Source organism: Perissodus microlepis, chromosome 14, assembly GCF_051167445.1.
Source record: "Perissodus microlepis isolate ML-2025 ecotype Zambia chromosome 14, ASM5116744v1, whole genome shotgun sequence".
NCBI classification, from domain to species: Eukaryota; Metazoa; Chordata; class Actinopteri; order Cichliformes; family Cichlidae; genus Perissodus; species Perissodus microlepis.
Window position 1 is genome coordinate 36,119,513 of NC_140474.1, and position 27,491 is coordinate 36,147,003.

The 27,491-nt window shown below is 42.1% G+C and overlaps 3 protein-coding genes across 5 annotated transcripts; all 3 read right to left on the reverse strand.

Annotated features, from left to right (window-relative positions):
* Positions 1–1,996: 1,996 nt before the first annotated feature.
* Positions 1,997–13,910, reverse strand: LOC146374337 (PHD finger protein 12-like). The gene is made up of 13 exons (XM_084950173.1): positions 13,887–13,910; positions 13,225–13,681; positions 12,983–13,103; positions 12,761–12,893; positions 12,502–12,666; positions 12,066–12,209; positions 10,531–11,230; positions 6,963–7,075; positions 6,697–6,835; positions 6,488–6,577; positions 4,840–4,922; positions 4,608–4,746; positions 1,997–3,220 (listed from the first exon to the last, which is right to left on the reverse strand). Exons 1-13 carry the CDS (start codon positions 13,908–13,910, stop codon positions 2,748–2,750), a joined length of 2,781 nt encoding a protein of 926 aa, XP_084806299.1. The 3' UTR covers positions 1,997–2,747.
* A 680-nt stretch (positions 13,911–14,590) lies between these two features.
* On the reverse strand, positions 14,591–20,634 carry LOC146374338 (PHD finger protein 12-like). Of its 2 annotated transcripts, XR_014802208.1 has the most exons (10): positions 20,466–20,634; positions 20,257–20,351; positions 18,963–19,419; positions 18,721–18,841; positions 18,499–18,631; positions 18,240–18,404; positions 17,804–17,947; positions 16,269–16,968; positions 14,728–15,106; positions 14,591–14,613 (listed from the first exon to the last, which is right to left on the reverse strand). XR_014802208.1 is itself a non-coding variant. In XM_084950804.1 (9 exons), the coding sequence occupies exons 3-9, from the start codon at positions 19,342–19,344 to the stop codon at positions 14,964–14,966; spliced, it is 1,788 nt and encodes a 595-aa protein (XP_084806930.1). In that variant the 5' UTR covers positions 19,345–19,419; positions 20,257–20,351; positions 20,466–20,634; the 3' UTR covers positions 14,726–14,963. The 2 variants fall into 2 exon arrangements, 1 of the variants encoding a protein (XP_084806930.1); XM_084950804.1 differs by lacking the exon at positions 14,591–14,613 and having other exon boundaries at positions 14,726–15,106.
* Positions 20,464–26,873, reverse strand: LOC146374339 (uncharacterized). Of its 2 annotated transcripts, XM_084950806.1 has the most exons (4): positions 24,355–24,765; positions 22,578–23,450; positions 21,312–21,416; positions 20,464–20,844 (listed from the first exon to the last, which is right to left on the reverse strand). In XM_084950806.1, the coding sequence occupies exons 2-4, from the start codon at positions 23,062–23,064 to the stop codon at positions 20,702–20,704; spliced, it is 735 nt and encodes a 244-aa protein (XP_084806932.1). In that variant the 5' UTR covers positions 23,065–23,450; positions 24,355–24,765; the 3' UTR covers positions 20,464–20,701. The 2 variants fall into 2 exon arrangements, 1 of the variants encoding a protein (XP_084806932.1); XR_014802209.1 differs by lacking the exons at positions 20,464–20,844; positions 21,312–21,416 and adding an exon at positions 26,569–26,873 and having other exon boundaries at positions 23,075–23,450; positions 24,355–25,378.
* Positions 26,874–27,491: the final 618 nt, after the last annotated feature.

Genomic DNA, 27,491 nt, shown 5'->3' on the forward strand with positions numbered 1-27,491 from the left:
CCTCTGCCAGCTCGTCTGCACACACTCTGAGTAGCCGGCCTGGGATGCCGTCTGGTCCTGGAGCTTTGTGAGGATTTACCTTTTTAAAGGTCCATCTCACAGCTTCTGTTTTCAGAGTTAAAGTTGCAGCCTCACTGTCGTCCTGAGGGTAGAGGATCTGCTCTCTGTTGTCTGCGTCAAAACGAGCATAGAAGTTGTTAAGCTCGTCTGCAAGAGATGCAGTGGGCTGAACACTGACTGTGTTGACCTTCTTGTAGTCAGTGATGCATCTACAAGAGCGGTCACAGTTAACCCATTAAGAAGGCATTTTGTTGTTGCTTTTTTTCCTATTAGTCTTACTATTGGCTCTCTGTTGCTTACAGCGGTTTTTAGTGGCTCATTTTTGCTCTTCTTGGATTTCTGTCTCTTGAGTTTAGCTTGGTGCACTTTTGTGTTGTCACATGATTCAGTCTCTGTGTCAAGGTGGGACTCAGATGTTGTCCCGGTCACAGCTGGTCCCTCCGCAGCAACCGGCCCTACACTGGTGAAGTTTCTCTTTGCCTCGCTTCTGCCATATTGGAGAGGAGGACCTATGACCTCGCTATGCTGTCTCACTGAGCAATGCGCCACCCGGAGGCCGGGGGTGCAACTACCTCTTACACATAGTTCACTTCGGTGACAAATCTCTCTTTTTTTTTTTAACAAGTACTACTTCTGATGGGATCACACATTAGTGTGTCACATTAGCTTTATTTTTGAAAATCTGTGTATAGCAAGATTGTATACACAGAGTTTGTAATTGCAGAGAAATACTGAATTAATTTTGGGCATTTCATTTTCGAGCAGGAAGCTCAGAAAACCCTTTGGGGTTTAACAGGTTAAAAGAAAAGCAAAATCCACATTTCATTTTCAGTTTATACTGTAAATATTCCCGTTTGTTAATGCAAATGCAGATACTGCTGATTTTGTGAACACCCTAATATTCTTTTTCTTCATTTTCAGTAAAGAAAAAAATATGAAAAAATTGTTCATGTTTCCATTTGGGATTGAATATGCACGGCTCCCAGTGCCTTTGTATATATGGAAATAAATGCTATTAAGAACATGGAACTTTTCCTCTGTTGTTTTAAACACACTGCTATTACTTTGCACATAACTGTACCAAAGACAAAACTGAAGGCAGAGAGACCAACAAACAAACGGACAGTTGCTGCAGTAAAGGTCCGACCGAGCATCTACACCTCAGTCAGTCACCAACTGCCAAAGATTTTCATCAAAGATGTAAAAATGATCATTTTATTTAAAATCATATCAGGGTGTCCAGTTATTTTCGAGACTCTGAAAATGGCTGTCATTTCTAAACAGTTAATGCACCAACTTTGTGAAAGCCCTAATGTGTGACACCTTAATAACTGTATTTGCATCTGTTGCTGCTTCCTGTATTTTTGAATTAAACAACCATGAGGTACAGAAATTATAACAAAACACATCTCTGATTATTTCTGTTCCAACCCACGGTCTGCTTTTCATGGAGCACGTCATCACTTTGTCCATTTTTACTTCTTTTTTTGTTGTCCTGAAACAAGCCGAGCCCACCAGCATTCTGAATGAACAGTATGATGACCAGGTCCGCGTCGACCTCATTGATAAACTCTTGATTCCAAATGTGCTCTGCCCAATCATAGGCATTGGTTGCTACCGACAACAAGAAATAAAGCAGGGCTGAACCATTTTCGAATAGGGGAGGGAGGGTAACGCTATGCAATATATTCATTTTTTAGAATTTATATTCAACGTTAATTGCAGCTAGGCTCAAAGTGTTAATGCTAGCTTATTTTAATAAACAACATGTCATATGCAAACAACTAGGGTGTGGCAAAGATTATTTTAGGGTGGCACATGCCCACCCAATGCCACCCCTGTAGATCCACCCCTATCAGTACTGAACTTGCTGTCTCAGAAAGTGAAAACCAAACTAGAGCTCAAAGTAGTGCTCAAAGGCTGAAAATAACAGGCATAAACACTGAGTTTGTTCTTAGAAAATCTTTCTGTATTTACAGATTTGAACAGACAAGCAGCTACAAACAAAGAGTGCTTATATACACAGCAGCACAAGATGTTAAAATGAATGCTAAAACTATACGGTATTTACAGATGGACTACAGCGGAAAGTACAGACTAAGAACAAGTTTTATCACAAAACGTCTGGTACTCGACACAGTATCACAAATTCAATGAGCTGTACAGTTAAAAACCAAAAAATGGCAAATCTACATGAAATCCAATGTTTCTCCAATCGAGAGGCACTGAATTAAAATGTATTTACATTATATATACATGTTATAGTGTATAAGCATGTATGTTTTCATACATATATAGCTACCTGTGGTGCAAAAGCAGCAAAAGAAATTAGAATGTATGGAATTGAATACAAAGGAAAAAAAACAAAAAATGTTTGTGCTAAATGGGCTGACTGACAAAAAGGTTACACCATACATAACTAATATACTGGCAAAAACAAAGATTGAGCGCAAGGAAGTAATGTTTGCTCAAAGTCCTAACGGTCCTAACGGTTACGTCAGTCATTTAAAAGAAAAAAGAAAAAAAGAGATTGTCAATAATACTTCAAGTTCATGCAAAGATATAAACCATTAAAACAAACAAAGAAAAAAGAACTTTTCCCTGTTGACCAACCAGCTGTGCAGCTTTCCCTTCATCGTGACACAGAAGGTGCAACATAAGAGGGAGGGCGGGGCTTCCTGTGCGGATTATGGAACAGAGTTAGAACGCAGTACGGGCACTTGGTGGGGAGGTACAGTCTCAGAGTCAGCCTCATCCTGGTTGGAAAAGCCGCTTGTTGTGGCAGTGCTGGGTGGTGGTGGTGTGGAGGTGTTAGAGGTGGTGGTGAGGGTGGTGCTGATGACACTGCTGCTGCTGGTGTTGGTGCTTGTGCAACTGGCAGCAGGTGTAGTGGCCTGCTCCTCTTTGGGCTGCTTACTGGCAAACTCAGTGATGCTAAAGACAAATTGGAGGCAGCCCAGTTTGATGTAGCTGCCATGGTGGAGCAGGGCCGTGCCCTCCCAGCCCGCCCCGCTGCCTCCAATTAGACTGGAGCTACTCGCTTTGCAGCTACAAGACGGCTCAGCACCACCCTGACATTGGCTACTCATCACTCCTCCTACTGGCAGCAACCCCACCATGGAGTTGGCTCCCTCGTCCTCTTCCCGTTTCTTACTGCGACCTACGCAAAGAAGAAATGCAGCAGGTCTGAGAAAGACGTCTGTACAGACTAGTGTCACAGTAAACTCCATTAATGTGGAGACGATGCAACCATGAAAAGATTTCACTGATTACATTTTATCCACAAAATAAAAAATGAACACTTTGTTTTGAAAATGAGACTAAAATCATGTGGAAAGCTGAACTCTGGCAAACATGTTTTACACTCATCATCTATAAACAGTTTCAGAGAAATCTGATTTAATGCTGTTTCACACTGCAGCTCTTTACTAATTAAACATCTGTCCAAATGATCTTTAATAACAGATTAAGACTGGAAGCTTTATGTGATACCAGCAACATTCAGATTTTACATAACGTGGTCTGCCACAGAACAAGTATATCTGACTGCTCATTTTAGCACTTTATTTATTTACCTTTCTCATTGCTACAATGCCACATGCACCAAGTTTACCACTGTACTATACGTTTACTACATCCTTACTTTTACTTTGAAATTGCAACTGATAATAATAAGACAACCCGTTCTTTCCCATTTGGTGTTTTCTCTACCAGCAGGCTCGCTGGCTAGATCGCCATTATGGATGGAGATGAACTCCAACACCAAACTCATGGTTTGTTTTGTTCCCTGCACTTCAAGCTGGCACTCTAACCAGAACCTACAACAGACGGAGAACTGGTTCGTGTGCAGTTCTCCAACAATGAGAATACAATGAGCTCACTGGGACTCAGAGCAGAACAAGAGCCAGCAGCTGCAGTCCAAGAACATGGGCTGACTGAAGACAGCTAATGATGATGTTCACTTATTTATTTTAGTTTTATATTAAGCTAATATTATTCACTTAAAAATAAGCACGCATAGCTCAGCACATCTCATAGGCTACTGTAAGGTATGAATTACAGCAAGAAGGTGATAAGTTTTCTTGTCATTGGTTCACTGCACTGCATAAACTAATTACATGTACCCATTAAGAATGACAAATGTGACCTTGACCACAATTTGGATGAAGAACACTAAAAGCTGACCAATACTGCAGGAGCAGTGTCAGTGTAACAAACAGGACACTGACATTAAGCACATGGGGGGCTACACTTCCTGAAATTCTAGCCAAACTAAAAATGATTCTTTTCAGTATTAGAGTATAAATTAAAGTATTCCTTTAATTTACAGAAGCAATGATGTTATGATTTCTTCACAAATAAAATTTTAACTATTTTAACCAGAACACATACAGATGAGTGGCTAAGTGGAAGAAGATGGATGGATATTCATAAAAGGTTCATACAAAATCTATGAGTGACGACCTCATCAGCAGTCCAAGTCAAACTGGGCACACAGACCTGGGTTCCTTCAAGCCAATCCAAACAGATGACGGAGATGTACTTACGAATGATTCCTTGGACTTTGGCTACCAGGCCACCGGGTGGACATGGTGAGGTCTTCTCAGAGAAATCGCATGAGTACAGGACATTATCCACTGTGGTGCCATGCTCGCTATAGTTCAGAAGCTCATAATGCTTGGTATTCTGAAGGACGACAAACACACACACACAATTTACATCTTGGTCACTAACAACCACAGGAGTGCTCTGCAGAGTGATGTAGTTTAACGGCCTCACCTCATCATAGAAAATACAGGCATGTTTCCCCGATACGTAGTTGCAGTGACCGTAGTTTGTAAGGCACACATCCATGTCAGCACCTTAGAGAAACAGTTAAAGACTTAAACACCCTTTCCCACAACACAAAGAATACAGATTTGCAACATGGATTTTTTTTCTGCAATATTGACGTGTCAAAATGTATTTTAATGACCTGCACTCCAATGTGACATATTGTGTTTTTGTTCAGTAGTTTCTATTCCACATGGTCCTGTTGTGACCCTCACAGGTCTAAGAACTTACTTTCACAGACAACTTGCTTAAAATACTCCGATTTAAAGATGACGGTATCAACTATCACTCAACCTGACTAATGATGCAGAGATTGGGAGCTAGTACAGGCTCCGTATATTATTATATTATACTCTGTCGTGTACTGCTGCCTGTCGTGCAGAAGTACAGTCATGGTTAAAAGTGTATGAAACACTAAGCAAACCATTGTTGCTTCCATAGAAATAAAGATGACAAGTAGCAGGTACATACTGCTAATCAAACACAACTGATTAACTGATTATCAGCATGAGTGACCACCTCTATAAACTCAGAAGCATTCTGGTGTGTGTCAACATAATGCCAAAGAGGAAAGATGTCTTAAAGAATAAATGAGTGCTGCATGTCAGTATCTGAAGTTGCATGAAGCCAGTCCCAAACACGCTCATAATTCTACCATGAGAAAGATTATTCACTATTCAAGTGGAAAACATGCAAGACAGCTGCAAAATATTCCCAGGAGCTAAAGTCCAAAAAAAGTCACCAAGGATCAGGCAGTGCAATGACTCCAAGCACATCAGCAAATCTGTCTGGTGGTTCTGCAAGCTGATGAATGATGGGGTGTTGTTAGTTTTTCCACACACTGCTTTTGCTTCACTTCCCATTTTTATATCTGTAAGAGTGATTAGCTCAGAGCCAAGACACCAAACCAGGGGCCCTGGTACACCTGCTGTGTTGGCAGCTTTGCGTGTCACCAGTAATACCATCACACAGCTATATCCATTCATGCTAGCTGTTACGGTGCATGTACGTGCTGCAGTATTCTTCTGAACAATAGGTGTTGCCCGTCCTCCAAATCAGCGCTGGTATAGAAGGAGAAGAAGTCAAAGTTGGAAGCCAAGGAATTTTAAAGTTTCTGCCAAGTTTCAACATCTCCCTCTGTGAAACCTGTGAATCTCTAAACTTCTGTACTGATATGATGTTAGGATGCCATTAAAAACAGACTTTAACCCAGCTGCAGCAGCAGTGCAACAACACACCAGATTATAAAAATGGAGAAGTGCATGACCAGCAGAGATGACAGCTTACAACATGTAACATCAACTTTGCTGTACGGTGACATTTGCCAGGCACCACACAGCAGGTATGATGGGGCCCTACCTATGTTCTACTTCGGTCTTACTAAACTTTAGTCACAAGGCAAGAATATAACCTAAATCAAACATGATTAACTGCAGTTTGGTGAACTGGTATGATTTCAAAAAACTACGTGAGACCAGCTTTAATACTGTTCTCCTACGTGAACCTTTCCCCATCAAAGGTGAAACCTAAGAGTGGCTCAGAGCCAGGGCACAGAATGCAGCAGGGTCAAAGTCACAGCGACTGAATGTCCTACCTGATCCTATGTGTAACGTCCTATAGCACATGCTGACAGCTGCTCCTCTTCCTGTCAGAGGGTAAAAGACCGCTCTGGCTTGCACCTTTTCTGACCTGGAAGGACAAGAGTGTAGGTTTTAATAATTAGAACAAAACAGCAATCAAACAGCAGAAAAACTGACTTCTTGACAAGTAAACAGACTAAACTGTAGTGCAAAGGTGTCTTACTGTTTGGGTGGGGTGCTGAGGTTTTTGGGGTAGTGCTGGTGGTGGGGGGAGGTTGAGTACTGGGCACTTTGGGAGCAAAGAGCTGCTGGATCCTCTGATGGGCCAAGAGCTTGATCATCTCTGCATCCAGTTTGTCCAGCTCGATCGATGTGCACAAAAACACAAACACACACAACCGCTAGAAGCTAATTACATCTTCGTGTGCTTCATAGCAGAACACAGCAATACGAAGGCTCTTAAACTGTCACATGTGGCCACAGAGTGACAAACTCACCCCCATCCTCCTCTTTTCCATCCTTCATGCAGCTGGACAGGTTGGTGATGGAGGACAGTGTGTTGGGCAGCAGTGAGTCCGTCAGTGCAGGAGCAGCCTTTATGTCTGAGGGACAGGAGAGGAAAAAAGAGACAAACTGACATTGAATATGACGGCCCAGCTGTGTAAGTGTTTCAGTGTCTAAAAAGTCACTCCAACTGGTTGATGCACAAAGTGATACACTTGCAAAAATTCTACAAAATGACTTCATTTAACACACTTCAAAGAGTCACGAGAACTTGTTGCAACATTATTTCATCTCCTTTAACTATCATGAGTGTGTTTGGGTTTTTGGGAGTCAAGGATCCCAATAAAAATCAACAGCACATCTTACTGGTGTGTCTACTGCATGAAGAGTTACAGCAAACTGACAGAAGCACTGTTATCAGAAGTCATTTCTGACCACACCAATGTCCACTTTTTTCCCAGTTAATGCCGCTAGAAGCTAATTACATCTTCGTGTGCTTCATAGCAGAACACAGCAATACGAAGGCTCTTAAACTGTCACATGTGGCCACAGAGTGACAAACTCACCCCCATCCTCCTCTTTTCTCCCAGGAAGCCGAGTTGCAGTCTTACACGCCTCTCTGCAGCTTCTCTCCTCCTGCTACCCCCCCAAAAAACCATCTCCATAGAGACTGTGTCAGCTTCCAAAAAGACAAAAAACAAACTAAAAACCAGCAACAAACAACTTAAACATAAACAATCAAAAAGAAAGAACAATACAGTATCCACATCTGAACCAAAGAGTAAAACAGTGAAATGTGGATTATTAAATATTAGGTCTCTCTCCTCCAAGCCTCTGTTAGTACATGACTTAATAATTGATCAACAAATTGATTTACTCTGCCTTACAGAAACCTGGTTGCAGCAGGATGATTATGTTAGTTTAAATGAATCAACACCCCCGAGTCATTCTAACTACCAGAAACCTCGAAGCACAGGCCGAGGGGGCGGTGTGGCAGCAATTTTTCACACCAGCCTATTAATTAATGAAAGACCAAGACAGACTTTTAATTCATTTGAAAGCCTGATGCTTAACATTGTCCACCCCAGCTGTGAAACTCAGAAACCAGTCTTACTTGTTATCATCTATCGTCCACCTGGGCCTTACACAGAGTTTCTGTCTGATTTCTCAGACTTTATATCTAATTTAGTTCTGAGCTCAAATAAAATAATTATTGTGGGTGATTTTAACATCCATGTAGATGCTAAAAATGACAGCCTCAACATGGCATTTAGTCTGTTATTAGACTCAATTGGCTTCTCTCAAAATGTAAAAGAACCCACCCACCACTTTAATCACACTCTAGATCTTGTTTTAACATATGGCATAGAAACTGAACATTTAACAGTGTTTCCTGAAAACCCTCTCCTGTCTGATCATTTCCTGATAACATTTACATTTACAATAATTGATTACACAGCGGTGGAGAGTAGACTTTATCAAAGTAGATGTCTTTCTGAAAGCGCTGTAACTAAGTTTAAGAATATAATCCACCCACTGTTATCATCTTCAATGCCCTGTACCAACACAGAGCAGAGCAGCTATCTGAACGCTACCCCAACAGAGGTTGATTATCTTGTTAATAATTTCACCTCCTCACTACGTACGACTCTGGATACTGTAGCTCCAGTGAAAACTAAGGTCTCTAATCAGAAGTACCTGACTCCGTGGTATAATTCTCAAACACGTACCCTAAAGCAGATGACTCGTAATCTGGAGAGGAAATGGCGTGTCACAAATTTAGAGGATCATCATTTAGCCTGGAGAAATAGTTTGCTGCTTTATAAGAAAGCCCTCCGCAAAGCCAGAACATCTTACTATTCATCACTGATTGAAGAAAATAAGAACAACCCCAGGTTTCTCTTCAGCACTGTAGCCAGGCTGACGAACAGTCACAGCTCTGTTGAGCCAACCATCCCTTTAACGTTAACTAGTAATGACTTCATGAACTTCTTCACAAATAAAATTTTTATCATTAGAGAAAAAATTACCAGTAATCATCCCACAGATGTAATATTATCTACAGCTACTCTTAGTACCATTGATGTTAAGTTAGACTCTTTTTCTCCAATTGATCTTTCTGAGTTAACTTCAATAATTACTTCCTCCAAACCATCAACGTGTCTTTTAGACCCCATTCCTACAAAACTGCTCAAAGAAGTCCTGCCATTAATTAATTCTTCGATCTTAAATATGATCAACCTATCTCTAATAATCGGCTATGTACCACAGGCCTTCAAGCTGGCTGTGGTTAAACCTTTACTCAAAAAGCATCTCTAGACCCAGCAGTCTTAGCTAATTATAGGCCAATCTCCAACCTTCCTTTCATATCAAAAATCCTTGAAAGAGTAGTTGTCAAACAGCTAACAGATCATCTGCAGAGGAATGGTTTATTTGAAGAGTTTCAGTCAGGTTTCAGAGCTCATCACAGCACAGAAACAGCTTTAGTGAAGGTTACAAATGATCTTCTTATGGCCTCTGACAGTGGACTCATCTCTGTGCTTGTCCTGCTAGACCTCAGTGCAGCGTTCGATACTGTCGACCATAATATCCTATTAGAGCGATTAGAACATGCTGTAGGTATTACAGGTACTGTGCTGCAGTGGTTTGTATCATATCTATCTAATAGACTCCAATTTGTGCATGTAAATGGAGAGTCCTCTTCACACACTGAGGTTAATTATGGAGTTCCACAGGGTTCAGTGCTAGGACCAATTCTGTTTACATTATACATGCTTCCCTTAGGCAGCATCATTAGAAGACATAGCATACATTTTCACTGCTATGCAGATGACACCCAGCTCTATCTGTCCATGAAGCCAGATAACACACACCAATTAGTTAAACTGCAGGAATGTCTTAAAGACATAAAGACCTGGATGGCCGCTAACTTTCTGCTTCTTAATTCAGATAAAACTGAGGTTATTGTACTCGGCCCTGAAAATCTTAGAAATATGGTATCTAACCAGATTCATACTCTGGATGGCATTACCTTGGCCTCCAGTAACGCTGTGAGGAACCTTGGAGTCATTTTTGACCAGGACATGTCCTTCAACGCACATATTAAACAAATATGTAAGACTGCTTTCTTCCATTTGCGCAACATCTCTAAAATTAGAAATATCCTGTCTCAGAGTGACGCTGAAAAACTAGTTCATGCATTTATTACTTCCAGGCTGGACTACTGTAATTCATTATTATCAGGATGTCCAAAAAACTCACTGAAAAGCCTTCAGCTAATCCAAAATGCTGCAGCAAGAGTACTGACAGGGACTAGAAGGAGAGAGAGTTAAAAATGTATTTATATTAATTTAAATATGTAAAATAATGTTGCTATAGCCTCAAATTAAATGTTCCCTCATGCACACCATGGCCCCCGTTACATGTATAATGAGGAGAGAGTAACGTAATGATTACTTGAGTATATTATTACTATTATTATCATTATTATTATTATTAGCTGTATAAAGTGATACATTTAGACTGCAGCTTTGACATTTCTGATGATGTGTACCTGGAGTAGGTGCTGATCCAAACTTTACTGTGTCGTGCTCCTGGCTGCCTCTAGATGGTGCATCTGTGAAGGAACTGCTGGTGATTGAGAAGGAGGGCTTTTCATCGGTGCTCACACACTCCTCCTGGGGCTCTGTCTGGCTCCTGTGGTTCTGTTGGCCACTGTGGGGCCATATCGTGGGGGCAGTGGGGCAGTTCTGTTGGGCACATGCATTTACAGTGCTCTCGGGTTCCTTCTTAACCGTTTCTGTTCCTATGTGGTTCACCAGTCCAGAGGCAGAAGCTGATGGCGTTTTCCCAGGCTTCAGTCTGTTCTGTAGCTCAGCCTGCCTGCAGGAATCTGAGGCACTGTTACAGTCTACAGGTCCATTGGCTCTGGGAGGCTGAACCAATTCCAGAGGCCCATTAGGTTTCCTACAGTTCTGACATGGTGTCACGGTGCATTTGCAAAGAACTAGCCCTGATGGGCTGTCCTTGGAAAGAGAGGCCCCCTGGGAGTCACTGGGTGTACTGCAAGCTTTAGAGCAGGGGTCAGGGGAAGAAGTCCTTTCTAATGAGGCCTGAGTTTTCATGTCCTCTGATGTTCCACTTGATTGTGTATTTGCTTTCTGCTCAAAGTGCCACTCTGTTGATGAGGCCTTCTGTTTGATGGATAGGTGTCGCATGATACTGCACTGGAGAGCGATGACATCCTGAAGCCACTGTTCAACACAACACATGTATGTTTTTATAAAGAAGCAACCAGCAGTTCTGTTGAGAGGCCCTCCCCTTCATCAAAGATTCATTTATATCACACAAACAAACAGATACCAGAATTTATCTTTTGCTGCAATTTTCAATTAATTACTCAAAGCTCTACAGTCTGTGAAAAAAACAGACTTTCTAATGCAACTGTTGCAAAGTGCCGTGAAGCAGTTGGTTCAGCTTTCAGAACTTCTGAAACTGAATTTTCTGTTACTTTCTGATAAACACAGTACACAGGATGTGTCAGTGTTTCACTCATCTACACCAAAAATCAAACTCTCTAAAAACTTCTTGTCCAAACTCTCATCCAATCATCCAAAATGAAAAGGAAAGCAATCAATCATCCTTAACCTGCTAGGACCTGGTGTCCACATATGTGAACATCACATTTTGGGTTGGCTAGACCAAAATACTAAATTTTGCTCTACAAAGGCCTGATTTCCACATGCGAGGACGTTATACTGCCACTGTTCTATTGAAATTTAAATCGAATGTCCTCATATGTGGATCTCATTTTTCTCAGAAACAAACATCAGGTAAAAAATAAAATCTGACAATTCTTTGGTTTTACATTCATCAGGTCCCAATCAGCCCAAATAGCAAAGAGAAATTAAAAATGCATGCCATGAAAGAGTTTGGGTCTTAGGAGGTTACGCTGCTCTTCTATTAATCTCACATCCTATTACATCAGATGACACAGATTGTAGCACACAAAAGCCTGTTTCAGGGAACTATCATTACAATCTGACTTAAAGAACATGTTAGGCAGCTGCTGGTTTCTCTTGTGCCTACCTCCTGCTGCTCAGCCTCTGTGGTGAAATGCTTTGTGGGCTGATGGTCAGGAATGCCACTACAAACCAGCTCCAGCTGGCGCACCCCTGCAGGAAGCAGCATGGGCGGAGGATTCTGGTACTGGGACTTGATGGCATCTGGCACCTGAATAAAAACACTGACTGTTAGAGACAATTTAACACTTTCTAGCAAATTAACCAGTATGTTCAGATGTGTCTAAAAATAGCATCACTTCATATACAAGTGCACAACTGCTTAAATTTCAGAAGCTGGAAAAAAGACAGAATGTCAGTATCTAGGTATTACTGTCTTAGTGTAACAGATATATTATTAAAGCCATTAATTTCCTAGATCTCCACCTGTGTTCCAGTGGCCAAGAAAAAAGGATTATATGAAATCCAACACACTGCACCGTCACACTGAGACGCACGTCTACCTTGATGGTTTTCTTGTTGCGCTGGTGAGTGGTGCGCCGGTTGGGAGCATTTTGTCGATGTACTCTACGCAGGAAGTCCAACTTAACTGCGTGCTGGGACAACCTGTCCTGGAACTGATCGAAGAGCTGACAGCGGCTGGACAGGCTGAGGCTCCTCTGATTCAGCTGCATAGCAAACAAAAATATATCAATAAAAATTTACATCAATAAAAGGAAAGGGAAAGCAGCTTTAGCTTAGAATCAGCACAGTGCATCTTACTACTAAGTGCTCGACATGGTTTGGACACATCCATTTGCCGGCAGGTAAAGCTGTGAGTGGAGGGTCCAGACAGTCCATGTGGAACAGGAGGGGACAGTAATCGCACTGGATCAGCGGAGCCAACCTGCAACTCCTGAGAGACCAAATAAATAGAATTAGTACCTGCTGTCATTGCTTCGGGGCTTCGTCTACTTCTTTGCACTGTGCTCCAGAACTGCTGACCTGTTGCATGAAAAGCAGATTTTGACTGGCAAAGGGACTAGACCATTGGGATCCAGTTCATGCTGAGGCCTCCTGAAGGGCTTTCCAAGCAGCTCTTCTTTTTTCCTCCGTTTACTGCTGCCTAGAAATCCAAACAAAAGAGCAACATTGAAGAAACAGTCTAAACTGCATATATAAAGAGGTATTTTAAACTTAGGGTGCTGAAAGAAATCATATTTTGGTAGTCATTATGACTGACTGACCTGGTAGTGCAGTGGTGCACGTGAGCTCACTCGGCAGCTGAAACTGAGTGGGGTTTCTCTCCATAGCAGCTGCTATTAGGAGCTGAAAGGGCCTCTTGAGGAGTCGCGGTGTCGGAGCAGAAACTGTAGAACTCTCGAGCTCTGCACCCTGAACTTCATCCTCAGGCTCTGCTGCCTCCTCCTCTCCATCGTTCTGCTCCTCTGAGGGGGTTGGGGTGGATGAAGTGTTGGAATTTGGAGTCCCAGGTCGGCTGCTTGGCCTGCTGCTGGTTCTGCGGTCCAATAGTCGTACCTGGGCCACTCGTAGACCAGGGCCTGCAGCTCCGGCCCCCGGAGGAAGACCGTCAAGCCGCAGCACGCCAGCGTTGAGCTCCAGTTTCATGGCTGGAGAAGCAGAGCGCTTGGAGGAGGATTTCTCTGGCAGGCCGTTGGTCTGTTCAGACTTCTGTTCTCTTTTCTGTACATATTCGCAAACAAAACCCAAACACTGATTTAAAAAGCCATCTCTTGACCCGGCTGTCTTAGCAAATTATAGATGAATCTCTAATCTTCCTTTCATCTCAAAAATTCTTAAAAAAAATCATTTTTAAAAAGCTAACAGATCAAACTAAGGGCCCTGGTACACCTGCTGTGTTGGCAGCTTTGCGTGTCACCAGTAATACCATCACACAGCTATATCCATTCATGCTAGCTGTTACGGTGCATGTACGTGCTGCAGTATTCTTCTGAACAATAGGTGTTGCCCGTCCTCCAAATCAGCGCTGGTATAGAAGGAGAAGAAGTCAAAGTTGGAAGCCAAGGAATTTTAAAGTTTCTGCCAAGTTTCAACATCTCCCTCTGTGAAACCTGTGAATCTCTAAACTTCTGTACTGATATGATGTTAGGATGCCATTAAAAACAGACTTTAACCCAGCTGCAGCAGCAGTGCAACAACACACCAGATTATAAAAATGGAGAAGTGCATGACCAGCAGAGATGACAGCTTACAACATGTAACATCAACTTTGCTGTACGGTGACATTTGCCAGGCACCACACAGCAGGTATGATGGGGCCCTACCTATGTTCTACTTCGGTCTTACTAAACTTTAGTCACAAGGCAAGAATATAACCTAAATCAAACATGATTAACTGCAGTTTGGTGAACTGGTATGATTTCAAAAAACTACGTGAGACCAGCTTTAATACTGTTCTCCTACGTGAACCTTTCCCCATCAAAGGTGAAACCTAAGAGTGGCTCAGAGCCAGGGCACAGAATGCAGCAGGGTCAAAGTCACAGCGACTGAATGTCCTACCTGATCCTATGTGTAACGTCCTATAGCACATGCTGACAGCTGCTCCTCTTCCTGTCAGAGGGTAAAAGACCGCTCCGGCTTGCACCTTTTCTGACCTGGAAGGAGGAGAGTGTAGGTTTTAATAATTAGAACAAAACAGCAATCAAACAGCAGAAAAACTGACTTCTTGACAAGTAAACAGACTAAACTGTAGTGCAAAGGTGTCTTACTGTTTGGGTGGGGTGCTGAGGTTTTTGGGGTAGTGCTGGTGGTGGGGGGAGGTTGAGTACTGGGCACTTTGGGAGCAAAGAGCTGCTGGATCCTCTGATGGGCCAAGAGCTTGATCATCTCTGCATCCAGTTTGTCCAGCTCGATCGATGTGCACAAAAACACAAACACACACAACCGCTAGAAGCTAATTACATCTTCGTGTGCTTCATAGCAGAACACAGCAATACGAAGGCTCTTAAACTGTCACATGTGGCCACAGAGTGACAAACTCACCCCCATCCTCCTCTTTTCCATCCTTCATGCAGCTGGACAGGTTGGTGATGGAGGACAGTGTGTTGGGCAGCAGTGAGTCCGTCAGTGCAGGAGCAGCCTTTATGTCTGAGGGACAGGAGAGGAAAAAAGAGACAAACTGATGAGATGAGATAAAAGAAGGACCAGAAAAAAGACAGTTTTTGATATTTTACTATAAAGGAAAAAAGTGCACAGGAACTATTACTGAGATAGAAGGCAAAGCAAGTTGTATCTGAATAACTTTTTTTTCTTCATAACTCAGTAACTGAAAATAAAATGTTCTCTTAAATGGCCATGTATCCTTTTGGTAAATGGGGCTGCACGATACAAAATATGCAAGAAAACTGTTAGCACCATCGATTATGTCAGCAGTGAGTATTCAATTAATAGCAACAGTAAACATTCAAAAGAGAGAAAACTCAGGTCTTTTAAAATGAACTTTTCATTTGTTTCCACTTTAGAAAATGCTTGTTTTGATAGTTTAACAATACACAGTATCTGCCAAAAGAGCTCAAGTCTTTCACTGTATTTACATCCCATATCACAATCACATTTCCACTTTCTTGAAGAAACATTTTCCTAAAGACAAAAAACTGATAAATTATTAAAAGTAGAAATAACAGAATCACAATTTTAAGTGATCTGCCAAATAAAATAAGCTATGCATCCCATCCATCCTAGACTGAGGCATGAAATAAAAAGGCCTTCTTCCCATCTGCTTGGAGCTCTTTCTTACATTATAAGGGGGAAAAAAGAGTTCTGACAGTATTGCATCTCCTGGATGAAGCAGAGTTGGTCAGTGTGCACGCGTGTGAATGCATGTGTGTTAAAGTGTGCGAGTGAATGTGTGTAAGACTTCAAACAAGCATGTAGTGCCTGCAGTGAAGAAAGGTGAGCATATAACCATTCTCAGTTCTGAGGCCTTCTCTGTGCTTTAATGCAAAACAGACGTTATGAAAGTGGAGATGTTAATACTAATAATAATTCAGCCTAACAGCATGACTATTAACACAATTTCTTAAAGTTAAAAATGTATTTATATTAATTTAAATATGTAAAATAATGTTGCTGTAGCCTCAAATTAAATGTTCTCTCATGCACACCATGGCCCCCGTTACATGTATAATGAGGAGAGAGTAACGTAATGATTACTTGAGTATATTATTACTATTAGTATCATTATTATTACTATTAGCTGTATAAAGTGATACATTAAGACTGCAGCTTTGACATTTCTGATGATGTGTACCTGGAGTAGGTGCTGATCCAAACTTTACTGTGTCGTGCTCCTGGCTGCCTCTAGATGGTGCATCTGTGAAGGAACTGCTGGTGATTGAGAAGGAGGGCTTTTCATCGGTGCTCACACACTCCTCCTGGGGCTCTGTCTGGCTCCTGTGGTTCTGTTGGCCACTGTGGGGCCATATCGTGGGGGCAGTGGGGCAGTTCTGTTGAGCACATGCATTTACAGTGCTCTCGGGTTCCTTCTTAACCGTTTCTGTTCCTATGTGGTTCACCAGTCCAGAGGCAGAAGCTGATGGCGTTTTCCCAGGCTTCAGTCTGTTCTGTAGCTCAGCCTGCCTGCAGGAATCTGAGGCACTGTTACAGTCTACAGGTCCATTGGCTCTGGGAGGCTGAACCAATTCCAGAGGCCCATTAGGTTTCCTACAGTTCTGACATGGTGTCACGGTGCATTTGCAAAGAACTAGCCCTGATGGGCTGTCCTTGGAAAGAGAGGCCCCCTGGGAGTCACTGGGTGTACTGCAAGCTTTAGAGCAGGGGTCAGGGGAAGAAGTCCTTTCTAATGAGGCCTGAGTTTTCATGTCCTCTGATGTTCCACTTGATTGTGTATTTGCTTTCTGCTCAAAGTGCCACTCTGTTGATGAGGCCTTCTGTTTGATGGATAGGTGTCGCATGATACTGCACTGGAGAGCGATGACATCCTGAAGCCACTGTTCAACACAACACATGTATGTTTTTATAAAGAAGCAACCAGCAGTTCTGTTGAGAGGCCCTCCCCTTCATCAAGGATTCATTTATATCACACAAACAAACAGATACCAGAATTGATCTTTTGCTGCAATTTTCAATTAATTACTCAAAGCTCTACAGTCTGTGAAAAAAACAGACTTTCTAATGCAACTGTTGCAAAGTGCCGTGAAGCAGTTGGTTCAGCTTTCAGAACTTCTGAAACTGAATTTTCTGTTACTTTCTGATAAACACAGTACACAGGATGTGTCAGTGTTTCACTCATCTACACCAAAAATCAAACTCTCTAAAAACTTCTTGTCCAAACTCTCATCCAATCATCCAAAATGAAAAGGAAAGCAATCAATCATCCTTAACCTGCTAGGACCTGGTGTCCACATATGTGAACATCACATTTTGGGTTGGCTAGACCAAAATACAAAATTTTGCTCTACAAAGGCCTGATTTCCACATGCGAGGACGTTATACTGCCACTGTTCTATTGAAATTTAAATCGAATGTCCTCATATGTGGATCTCATTTTTCTCAGAAACAAACATCAGGTAAAAAATAAAATCTGACAATTCTTTGGTTTTACATTCATCAGGTCCCAATCAGCCCAAATAGCAAAGAGAAATTAAAAATGCATGCCATGAAAGAGTTTGGGTCTTAGGAGGTTACGCTGCTCTTCTATTAATCTCACATCCTATTACATCAGATGACACAGATTGTAGCACACAAAAGCCTGTTTCAGGGAACTATCATTACAATCTGACTTAAAGAACATGTTAGGCAGCTGCTGGTTTCTCTTGTGCCTACCTCCTGCTGCTCAGCCTCTGTGGTGAAATGCTTTGTGGGCTGATGGTCAGGAATCCCACTACAAACCAGCTCCAGCTGGCGCACCCCTGCAGGAAGCAGCATGGGCGGAGGATTCTGGTACTGGGACTTGATGGCATCTGGCACCTGAATAAAAACACTGACTGTTAGAGACAATTTAACACTTTCTAGCAAATTAACCAGTATGTTCAGATGTGTCTAAAAATAGCATCACTTCATATACAAGTGCACAACTGCTTAAATTTCAGAAGCTGGAAAAAAGACAGAATGTCAGTATCTAGGTATTACTGTCTTAGTGTAACAGATATATTATTAAAGCCATTAATTTCCTAGATCTCCACCTGTGTTCCAGTGGCCAAGAAAAAAGGATTATATGAAATCCAACACACTGCACCGTCACACTGAGACGCACGTCTACCTTGATGGTTTTCTTGTTGCGCTGGTGAGTGGTGCGCCGGTTGGGAGCATTTTGTCGATGTACTCTACGCAGGAAGTCCAACTTAACTGCGTGCTGGGACATCCTGTCCTGGAACTGATCGAAGAGCTGACAGCGGCTGGACAGGCTGAGGCTCCTCTGATTCAGCTGCATAGCAAACAAAAATATATCAATAAAAATTTACATCAATAAAAGGAAAGGGAAAGCAGCTTTAGCTTAGAATCAGCACAGTGCATCTTACTACTAAGTGCTCGACATGGTTTGGACACATCCATTTGCCGGCAGGTAAAGCTGTGAGTGGAGGGTCCAGACAGTCCATGTGGAACAGGAGGGGACAGTAATCGCACTGGATCAGCGGAGCCAACCTGCAACTCCTGAGAGACCAAATAAATAGAATTAGTACCTGCTGTCATTGCTTCGGGGCTTCGTCTACTTCTTTGCACTGTGCTCCAGAACTGCTGACCTGTTGCATGAAAAGCAGATTTTGACTGGCAAAGGGACTAGACCATTGGGATCCAGTTCATGCTGAGGCCTCCTGAAGGGCTTTCCAAGCAGCTCTTCTTTTTTCCTCCGTTTACTGCTGCCTAGAAATCCAAACAAAAGAGCAACATTGAAGAAACAGTCTAAACTGCATATATAAAGAGGTATTTTAAACTTAGGGTGCTGAAAGAAATCATATTTTGGTAGTCATTATGACTGACTGACCTGGTAGTGCAGTGGTGCACGTGAGCTCACTCGGCAGCTGAAACTGAGTGGGGTTTCTCTCCATAGCAGCTGCTATTAGGAGCTGAAAGGGCCTCTTGAGGAGTCGCGGTGTCGGAGCAGAAACTGTAGAACTCTCGAGCTCTGCACCCTGAACTTCATCCTCAGGCTCTGCTGCCTCCTCCTCTCCATCGTTCTGCTCCTCTGAGGGGGTTGGGGTGGATGAAGTGTTGGAATTTGGAGTCCCAGGTCGGCTGCTTGGCCTGCTGCTGGTTCTGCGGTCCAACAGTTGTACCTGGGCCACTCGTAGACCAGGGCCTGCAGCTCCGGCCCCCGGAGGAAGACCGTCAAGCCGCAGCACGCCAGCGTTGAGCTCCAGTTTCATGGCTGGAGAAGCAGAGCGCTTGGAGGAGGATTTCTCTGGCAGGCCGTTGGTCTGTTCAGACTTCTGTTCTCTTTTCTGTACATATTCGCAAACAAAACCCAAACACTGATTTAAAAAGCCATCACTTGACCCGGCTGTCTTAGCAAATTATAGATGAATCTCTAATCTTCCTTTCATCTCAAAAATTCTTGAAAAAAATCATTTTTAAAAAGCTAACAGATCAAACTAAGGGCCCTGGTACACCTGCTGTGTTGGCAGCTTTGCGTGTCACCAGTAATACCATCACACAGCTATATCCATTCATGCTAGCTGTTACGGTGCATGTACGTGCTGCAGTATTCTTCTGAACAATAGGTGTTGCCCGTCCTCCAAATCAGCGCTGGTATAGAAGGAGAAGAAGTCAAAGTTGGAAGCCAAGGAATTTTAAAGTTTTTGCCAAGTTCCAACATCTCCCTCTGTGAAACCTGTGAATCTCTAAACTTCTGTACTGATATGATGTTAGGATGCCATTAAAAACAGACTTTAACCCAGCTGCAGCAGCAGTGCAACAACACACCAGATTATAAAAATGGAGAAGTGCATGACCAGCAGAGATGACAGCTTACAACATGTAACATCAACTTTGCTGTACGGTGACATTTGCCAGGCACCACACAGCAGGTATGATGGGGCCCTACCTATGTTCTACTTCGGTCTTACTAAACTTTAGTCACAAGGCAAGAATATAACCTAAATCAAACATGATTAACTGCAGTTTGGTGAACTGGTATGATTTCAAAAAACTACGTGAGACCAGCTTTAATACTGTTCTCCTACGTGAACCTTTCCCCATCAAAGGTGAAACCTAAGAGTGGCTCAGAGCCAGGGCACAGAATGCAGCAGGGTCAAAGTCACAGCGACTGAATGTCCTACCTGATCCTATGTGTAACGTCCTATAGCACATGCTGACAGCTGCTCCTCTTCCTGTCAGAGGGTAAAAGACCGCTCTGGCTTGCACCTTTTCTGACCTGGAAGGACGAGAGTGTAGGTTTTAATAATTAGAACAAAACAGCAATCAAACAGCAGAAAAACTGACTTCTTGACAAGTAAACAGACTAAACTGTAGTGCAAAGGTGTCTTACTGTTTGGGTGGGGTGCTGAGGTTTTTGGGGTAGTGCTGGTGGTGGGGGGAGGTTGAGTACTGGGCACTTTGGGAGCAAAGAGCTGCTGGATCCTCTGATGGGCCAAGAGCTTGATCATCTCTGCATCCAGTTTGTCCAGCTCGATCGATGTGCACAAAAACACAAACACACACAACCGCTAGAAGCTAATTACATCTTCGTGTGCTTCATAGCAGAACACAGCAATACGAAGGCTCTTAAACTGTCACATGTGGCCGCAGAGTGACAAACTCACCCCCATCCTCCTCTTTTCCATCCTTCATGCAGCTGGACAGGTTGGTGATGGAGGGCAGTGTGTTGGGCAGCAGTGAGTCCGTCAGTGCAGGAGCAGCCTTTATGTCTGAGGGACAGGAGAGGAAAAAGAGACAAACTGACATTGAATATGACGGCCCAGCTGTGTAAGTGTTTCAGTGTCTAAAAAGTCACTCCAACTGGTTGATGCACAAAGTGATACACTTGCAAAAATTCTACAAAATGACTTCATTTAACACACTTCAAAGAGTCACGAGAACTTGTTGCAACATTATTTCATCTCCTTTAACTATCATGAGTGTGTTTGGGTTTTTGGGAGTCAAGGATCCCAATAAAAATCAACAGCACATCTTACTGGTGTGTGTACTGCATGAAGAGTTACAGCAAACTGACAGAAGCACTGTTATCAGAAGTCATTTCTGACCACACCAATGTCCACTTTTTTCCCAGTTAATGCCGCTAGAAGCTAATTACATCTTCGTGTGCTTCATAGCAGAACACAGCAATACGAAGGCTCTTAAACTGTCACATGTGGCCGCAGAGTGACAAACTCACCCCCATCCTCCTCTTTTCCATCCTTCATGCAGCTGGACAGGTTGGTGATGGAGGACAGTGTGTTGGGCAGCAGTGAGTCCGTCAGTGCAGGAGCAGCCTTTATGTCTGAGGGACAGGAGAGGAAAAAGAGACAAATTGATGAGATGAGATAAAAGAAGGACCAGAAAAAAGACAGTTTTTGATATTTTACTATAAAGGAAAAAAGTGCACAGGAACTATTACTGAGATAGAAGGCAAAGCAAGTTGTATCTGAATAACTTTTTTTTCTTCATAACTCAGTAACTGAAAATAAAATGTTCTCTTAAATGGCCATGTATCCTTTTGGTAAATGGGGCTGCACGATACAAAATATGCAAGAAAACTGTTAGCACCATCGATTATGTCAGCAGTGAGTATTCAATTAATAGCAACAGTAAACATTCAAAAGAGAGAAAACTCAGGTCTTTTAAAATGAACTTTTCATTTGTTTCCACTTTAGAAAATGCTTGTTTTGATAGTTTAACAATACACAGTATCTGCCAAAAGAGCTCAAGTCTTTCACTGTATTTACATCCCATATCACAATCACATTTCCACTTTCTTGAAGAAACATTTTCCTAAAGACAAAAAACTGATAAATTATTAAAAGTAGAAATAACAGCATCACAATTTTAAGTGATCTGCCAAATAAAATAAGCTATGCATCCCATCCATCCTAGACTGAGGCATGAAATAAAAAGGCCTTCTTCCCATCTGCTTGGAGCTCTTTCTTACATTATAAGGGGGAAAAAAGAGTTCTGACAGTATTGCATCTCCTGCATGAAGCAGAGTTGGTCAGTGTGCACGCGTGTGAATGCATGTGTGTTAAAGTGTGCGAGTGAATGTGTGTAAGACTTCAAACAAGCATGTAGTGCCTGCAGTGAAGAAAGGTGAGCATATAACCATTCTCAGTTCTGAGGCCTTCTCTGTGCTTTAATGCAAAACAGACGTTATGAAAGTGGAGATGTTAATACTAATAATAATTCAGCCTAACAGCATGACTATTAACACAATTTCTTGAAGTTAAAAATGTATTTATATTAATTTAAATATGTAAAATAATGTTGCTATAGCCTCAAATTAAATGTTCTCTCATGCACACCATGGCCCCCGTTACATGTATAATGAGGAGAGAGTAACGTAATGATTACTTGAGTATATTATTACTATTATTATCATTATTATTATTATTAGCTGTATAAAGTGATACATTTAGACTGCAGCTTTGACATTTCTGATGATGTGTACCTGGAGTAGGTGCTGATCCAAACTTTACTGTGTCGTGCTCCTGGCTGCCTCTAGATGGTGCATCTGTGAAGGAACTGCTGGTGATTGAGAAGGAGGGCTTTTCATCGGTGCTCACACACTCCTCCTGGGGCTCTGTCTGGCTCCTGTGGTTCTGTTGGCCACTGTGGGGCCATATCGTGGGGGCAATGGGGCAGTTCTGTTGAGCACATGCATTTACAGTGCTCTCGGGTTCCTTCTTAACCGTTTCTGTTCCTATGTGGTTCACCAGTCCAGAGGCAGAAGCTGATGGCGTTTTCCAAGGCTTCAGTCTGTTCTGTAGCTCAGCCTTTTTCATGTCCTCTGATGTTCCACTTGATTGTGTATTTGCTTCTCGAAGTGCCACTCTGTTGATGAGGCCTTCTGTTTGATGGATAGGTGTCGCATGATACTGCACTGGAGAGCGATGACATCCTGAATCCAGCTGAAACTGAGTGGGGTTTCTCTCCATAGCAGCCGCTATTAGGAGCTGAAAGAGTCTCTTGAGGAGTCGCAGGGTCGGAGCAGAAACTGTAGAACTCTCGAGCTCTGCACCCTGAACTTCATCCTCAGGCTCTGCTGCCTCCTCCTCTCCATCGTTCTGCTCCTCTGAGGGGGTTGGGGTGGATGAAGTGTTGGAATTTGGAGTCCCAGGTCGGCTGCTTGGCCTGCTGCTGGTTCTGCGGTCCAATAGTCGTACCTGGGCCACTCGTAGACCAGGGCCTGCAGCTCCGGCCCCCGGAGGAAGACCGTCAAGCTGCAGCCGGCCAGCGTTGAGCTGCAGCTCCACGGATGGAGAAGCGGAGCGCTTGGAGGAGGATTTCTCTGGCAGGTCGTTGGTCTGTTCAGACTTCTGTTCTGTACATAGTCACACAAAAAAAACAAACACTGATTTAAAAAGCCATCTCTTGACCCTGCTGTCCTACCTAGTTAGAGGCGAATCGCCAACCTTCCTTTTATCTCAAAAATTCTTGAAAAAATAATTTTTAAAAAGCTAACAGATAATTTTCAGAGGAATGGCTTATTTGAACAGTTTCAGTCAGATTTCAGATCTCATCACAGCACAGAAACAGCTTTAGTGAAGGTTACACATCATCTTCTCATGGCCTCAGTGCAACGTTCAATACTTTTGACCGTAATATTTTATTAAAGCAATTAGAGCATCCTGTAGGTATTGATTTCTGCAGTGGTTTGTATCATATTTATCTAAGGTTAATTATGGATGTGCTAGGACCAATTCTGTTTACAATTTAAATGCAGTATCATCAGAAGGCATAGTATACATTTTCACTGCTATGCAGAGGACACCCAACTTTATTTATCCATGAAGCCAGGTAACACACACCAATTAGTTAAACTGCAGGAATGTCTTAAAGACATAAAGACCTGGATGGCCGCTAATTTTCTGCTTCTAAATTCAGATCAAACTGAGGTTATTGTACTCGGCCCTGAGAATCTTAGAAATATGGTATCTAACCAGATTCTTACTCTGGATGGCATTACCTTGGCCTCCAGTAACACTGTGAGGAACCCTGGAGTCATTATTGACCAGGATATGTCCTTCAATGCACATATTAAACAAATATCTAGAACTGATTTCTTCCAATTCTAATCTTTGCGTAATATCTCTGAAATAAGAAATATCCTGTCTCAGAGTGACGCTGAAAAACTACTTCATGCATTTATTACTTCTAGGCTGGACTAGATGTTTTCTAATATTTTGGGACATCATTTTAGAGACAGAACATTACTTCTTACTTACCACATTGTTCATTCTCGCCAAAGTCTGAGATGCAGCAGACGATAATTTACACTTTGCACTGTCTTCATGGATTATTGGTTCATTTTACGCAGATTATATAATAAAGTCAGTCTTGTATTCCTTGCAGTCATATCAAACACACAGGCCAGCACCAAGAAATAAAGAAAAGTGCAAGACGCACTGAAAACGCTGACCTGTGTATCTCAATAATAAAAAAAACTATATACATATGTACAGAAATAACTCCTCAGACTAGCCGCATCATGATGGTCTCTGTGTAAGATGGAGAGGTGTTTCCAGCCTTTCCAGACACAGCGCAGACATGAGGAGTTAGAAAGTTTGCTCCAAAGCACGAGGAAACATCCATATGTAACATCCATATGCCATATGTCCAGGAAAGGCTTCATTACTGATCACAGCCGGAGACGTTTCCTTGGTGGAGTGGGGCTCCGGCTGCTGCTCTCCTCCTCTGCAGGCTTCCTCTTTGCACCCTGTGTAAACCTCTTCAGAAACTGGCAGAGCACCGACACGATTACTCTGCCGTCAGAGGTGCAGTCCGTAACTCTCCATCGATTTCTCATTTCCCTTTCCTCTGTGCAATACACAGTGGAAATGACTCTGGTGATGGTGTCGCCGTCGACATCCAGGGTGCAGACGCAGTTCCTCTGATCTGCCTTCAGGACAGAAAGATCTGCCTTCTCTGGAAGCAGAGGTGTGAGCAACCGTGAATGGAGGTGGGACCCTGCAGGCGGCACAATTAAACCAGCTGGTGAGTTGGTAGGAGGAGATGGAGTGGTGTTCTCCAACTGACTCTCTGGCACATGGGTGAAAGGTGTCGTCAGCAGCAGTTTGTTAAAGAATCCCCTGAAGGCAATATAAGGAAACGCCTTCGTCCCCGTAACCAGGTTATGGTTTAACGAGAGGACCAGATTTTTCATAGAGTCCACATGGCTGGGGCTCAAAGGACGGTTCCTCAGGTTAGTGATGAACATCTGGCGTACGCTGACAGGACTCACCAGCTCAGCTACGCGAAAACAAAAAGATCATCTGTGTTAATTGTGACATAATCAGACAAATTACGGATTTAAATGTCAAAACATGGCTTTATATCATCATATGCTATTTCTACACACAGGCAATGAGAGGCCCGCAGCAGAACTCACTCTTTATGAAAGCCTTAAGATTGGTAGAAGGTGAGAAAAATGGTTTTGCACTGTAAATGACTAAATTTCATGTTTTAAACCAACGATCACAGCACCAAACTCTGCTTGTTAGCATGTTCAGACAGTAAAAATGTCCTGATGATAGAATTCATTTGCAAATTCACATTTTAGCTGCATGTAAATTAAAAATGTACAACTCATAGTAAAGAATAACTTTACTACTACTTTAACATTTCATGATAAATGAATGTCATCCATAATATTTGTGAATTATGGACACATTGTCAGTAAGGCTGCATAGAGTTTCAGTGATGTTTAATAATGAATTCATGTTCAGCACTTATTCTTATTTTATTTAAGCATCAGTCTGTTGAAAATAAAACAGCTAAAGTCAGGTGAGAAACCTCCAACTTGCTTATTGCATGCACACAGTTTCGATTTCTCACCGAGCACATAACATACATCTGGACACCTGTACAGACACGGCAATACACAATGCACTCACATAAATATGATATACTTGATTCAGCATCAGTAGCTATAACTGATTTTGCACATAATGCGTGCAAGATCAAATTTTGGCCACATCTCCGAGGACTCCCTAACCTCCCTCAAAATTTCCCAGCTTTATAAACGCAACGACTGCCTCTGTGAACTCTCACAGCTCCATCATGCTTCTATACAGATTCGTAATTTATTAACTTTATCGTCTAATTCAGGGCCAGTTGCTAAAACATGTAAACTCAAACCCTCCACATACAAAAACAGGACTCCAGGATGACCGCACTGACGTCAGACGTCAGCCTCCCGCAGGTTCTAATGAGTGACGTCGTTTCCATGGCGCGTGCATTAAATTGAGTGCTTGTTTTTGTTTTTTTAGCATTTTTCAAACCAAAATTGCCCAAAATTGCAGTTTCTAAAGTTTGACATATTTCACCTGAAATGCTCACACTCATGAAATCTTCCTCACTTTAAAGTAATAAAAGGCCAGTCTAAGGTGTATTTGTTTGCTTAAATATTCTATTATACTTATTAGCTTACTAAGCTTTACCATAGCGCTCATCGAGAATACGGGTGACACCAATGGAGAGCAGGTACCGCTCACGCCGTACTCCACCGGAGCTCATTTTTGGGGTGTTTGAATCCTCGTTTCAAACACTAGCTTTAAAACTTTGGAAACAAACAGGTTTTCACAGCGCTATTAAACAGACCTCCTGCTCGCACTCTCATGTGAAAACCAAATTCGAACGTTGGCTTCTGCTTTTATACCTGCCGCGCTACACGTCATCCTCGTCACCTTGACTCCCAGGGTCACGCAGGCGACGCGGAGTGATTCAGAATAAGTTTCCTATAATTATCAGATTTTTAAAAATAATAATTCTCATTTAGTTTCGCAGTTTCTAATCATAAGTATTTTAATTATTGAATTATTGTAATATGTAACGTGTTTTTTGATCATTAATTCGCCTCCTTATAAACAACGAGTAACTGAAAGCCATAAAGAAAATTCATCACGTTAATTAAGTCTGCTTATTTCCTTTGTTAAAATGAACTGAGTTAGTCCCTCCGTTTAAAAAAATATTTAAAGAAAAGAAATCACATTTATTCGGGAAAAATAAATAAAAATATTCAAATGAATGAATAAAAAATGAATATATAAACAAACGAAACGTGTATAATAAAGTCGTTGTACTGTGAAATATGTCACTTTATTTAACTGTGCCTTTAATAAAAAGGTTTCCCCTTTTCCCCGTTGTAGTTGTACAGAGTGAAATTCACCTGAAATTTGTTACAAACTCTTGTGTACAGTGATTTATCCGCAATTTTTGAGGACTCTGACTTTAAACTATTTTACAAACGCGAATTTGAAACTTGAATAAATAGCGATCCCTTGAGCTTTTACAATAGCCTATGAAGGTTAGTATTTAAGCTCAATAAGCTGCTGCATTCATAACATTTTTATTGGAAATTTAT

Excerpts from the sequence above, each read along its gene's own strand:
- LOC146374337 (XM_084950173.1), bottom strand. The coding sequence starts at position 13,910 with ATGAATGGATATAGCTGTGTGATG. Across the intron at positions 12,894-12,982 it reads ATCTGCTTTTCATGCAACAG|GAGTTGCAGGTTGGCTCCGC; the intron begins GTCAGCAGTTCT and ends TTGGTCTCTCAG. Across the intron at positions 12,667-12,760 it reads ACCATGTCGAGCACTTAGTA|CTGAATCAGAGGAGCCTCAG; the intron begins GTAAGATGCACT and ends TTTGCTATGCAG.
- LOC146374338 (XM_084950804.1), bottom strand. The coding sequence starts at position 19,344 with ATGAAACTGGAGCTCAACGCTGGCGTGCTGCGGCTTGACGGTCTTCCT. Across the intron at positions 18,842-18,962 it reads GTGCACCACTGCACTACCAG|GCAGCAGTAAACGGAGGAAA; the intron begins GTCAGTCAGTCA and ends TTGGATTTCTAG. Across the intron at positions 17,948-18,239 it reads GCAACAAGAAAACCATCAAG|GTGCCAGATGCCATCAAGTC; the intron begins GTAGACGTGCGT and ends GTTTTTATTCAG.
- LOC146374339 (XM_084950806.1), bottom strand. The coding sequence starts at position 23,064 with ATGGAGAGAAACCCCACTCAGTTTCAGCTGGATTCAGGATGTCATCGC. Across the intron at positions 21,417-22,577 it reads TGGATCAGCACCTACTCCAG|ACATAAAGGCTGCTCCTGCA; the intron begins GTACACATCATC and ends CCTGTCCCTCAG. Across the intron at positions 20,845-21,311 it reads TGGAAAAGAGGAGGATGGGG|ACATAAAGGCTGCTCCTGCA; the intron begins GTGAGTTTGTCA and ends CCTGTCCCTCAG.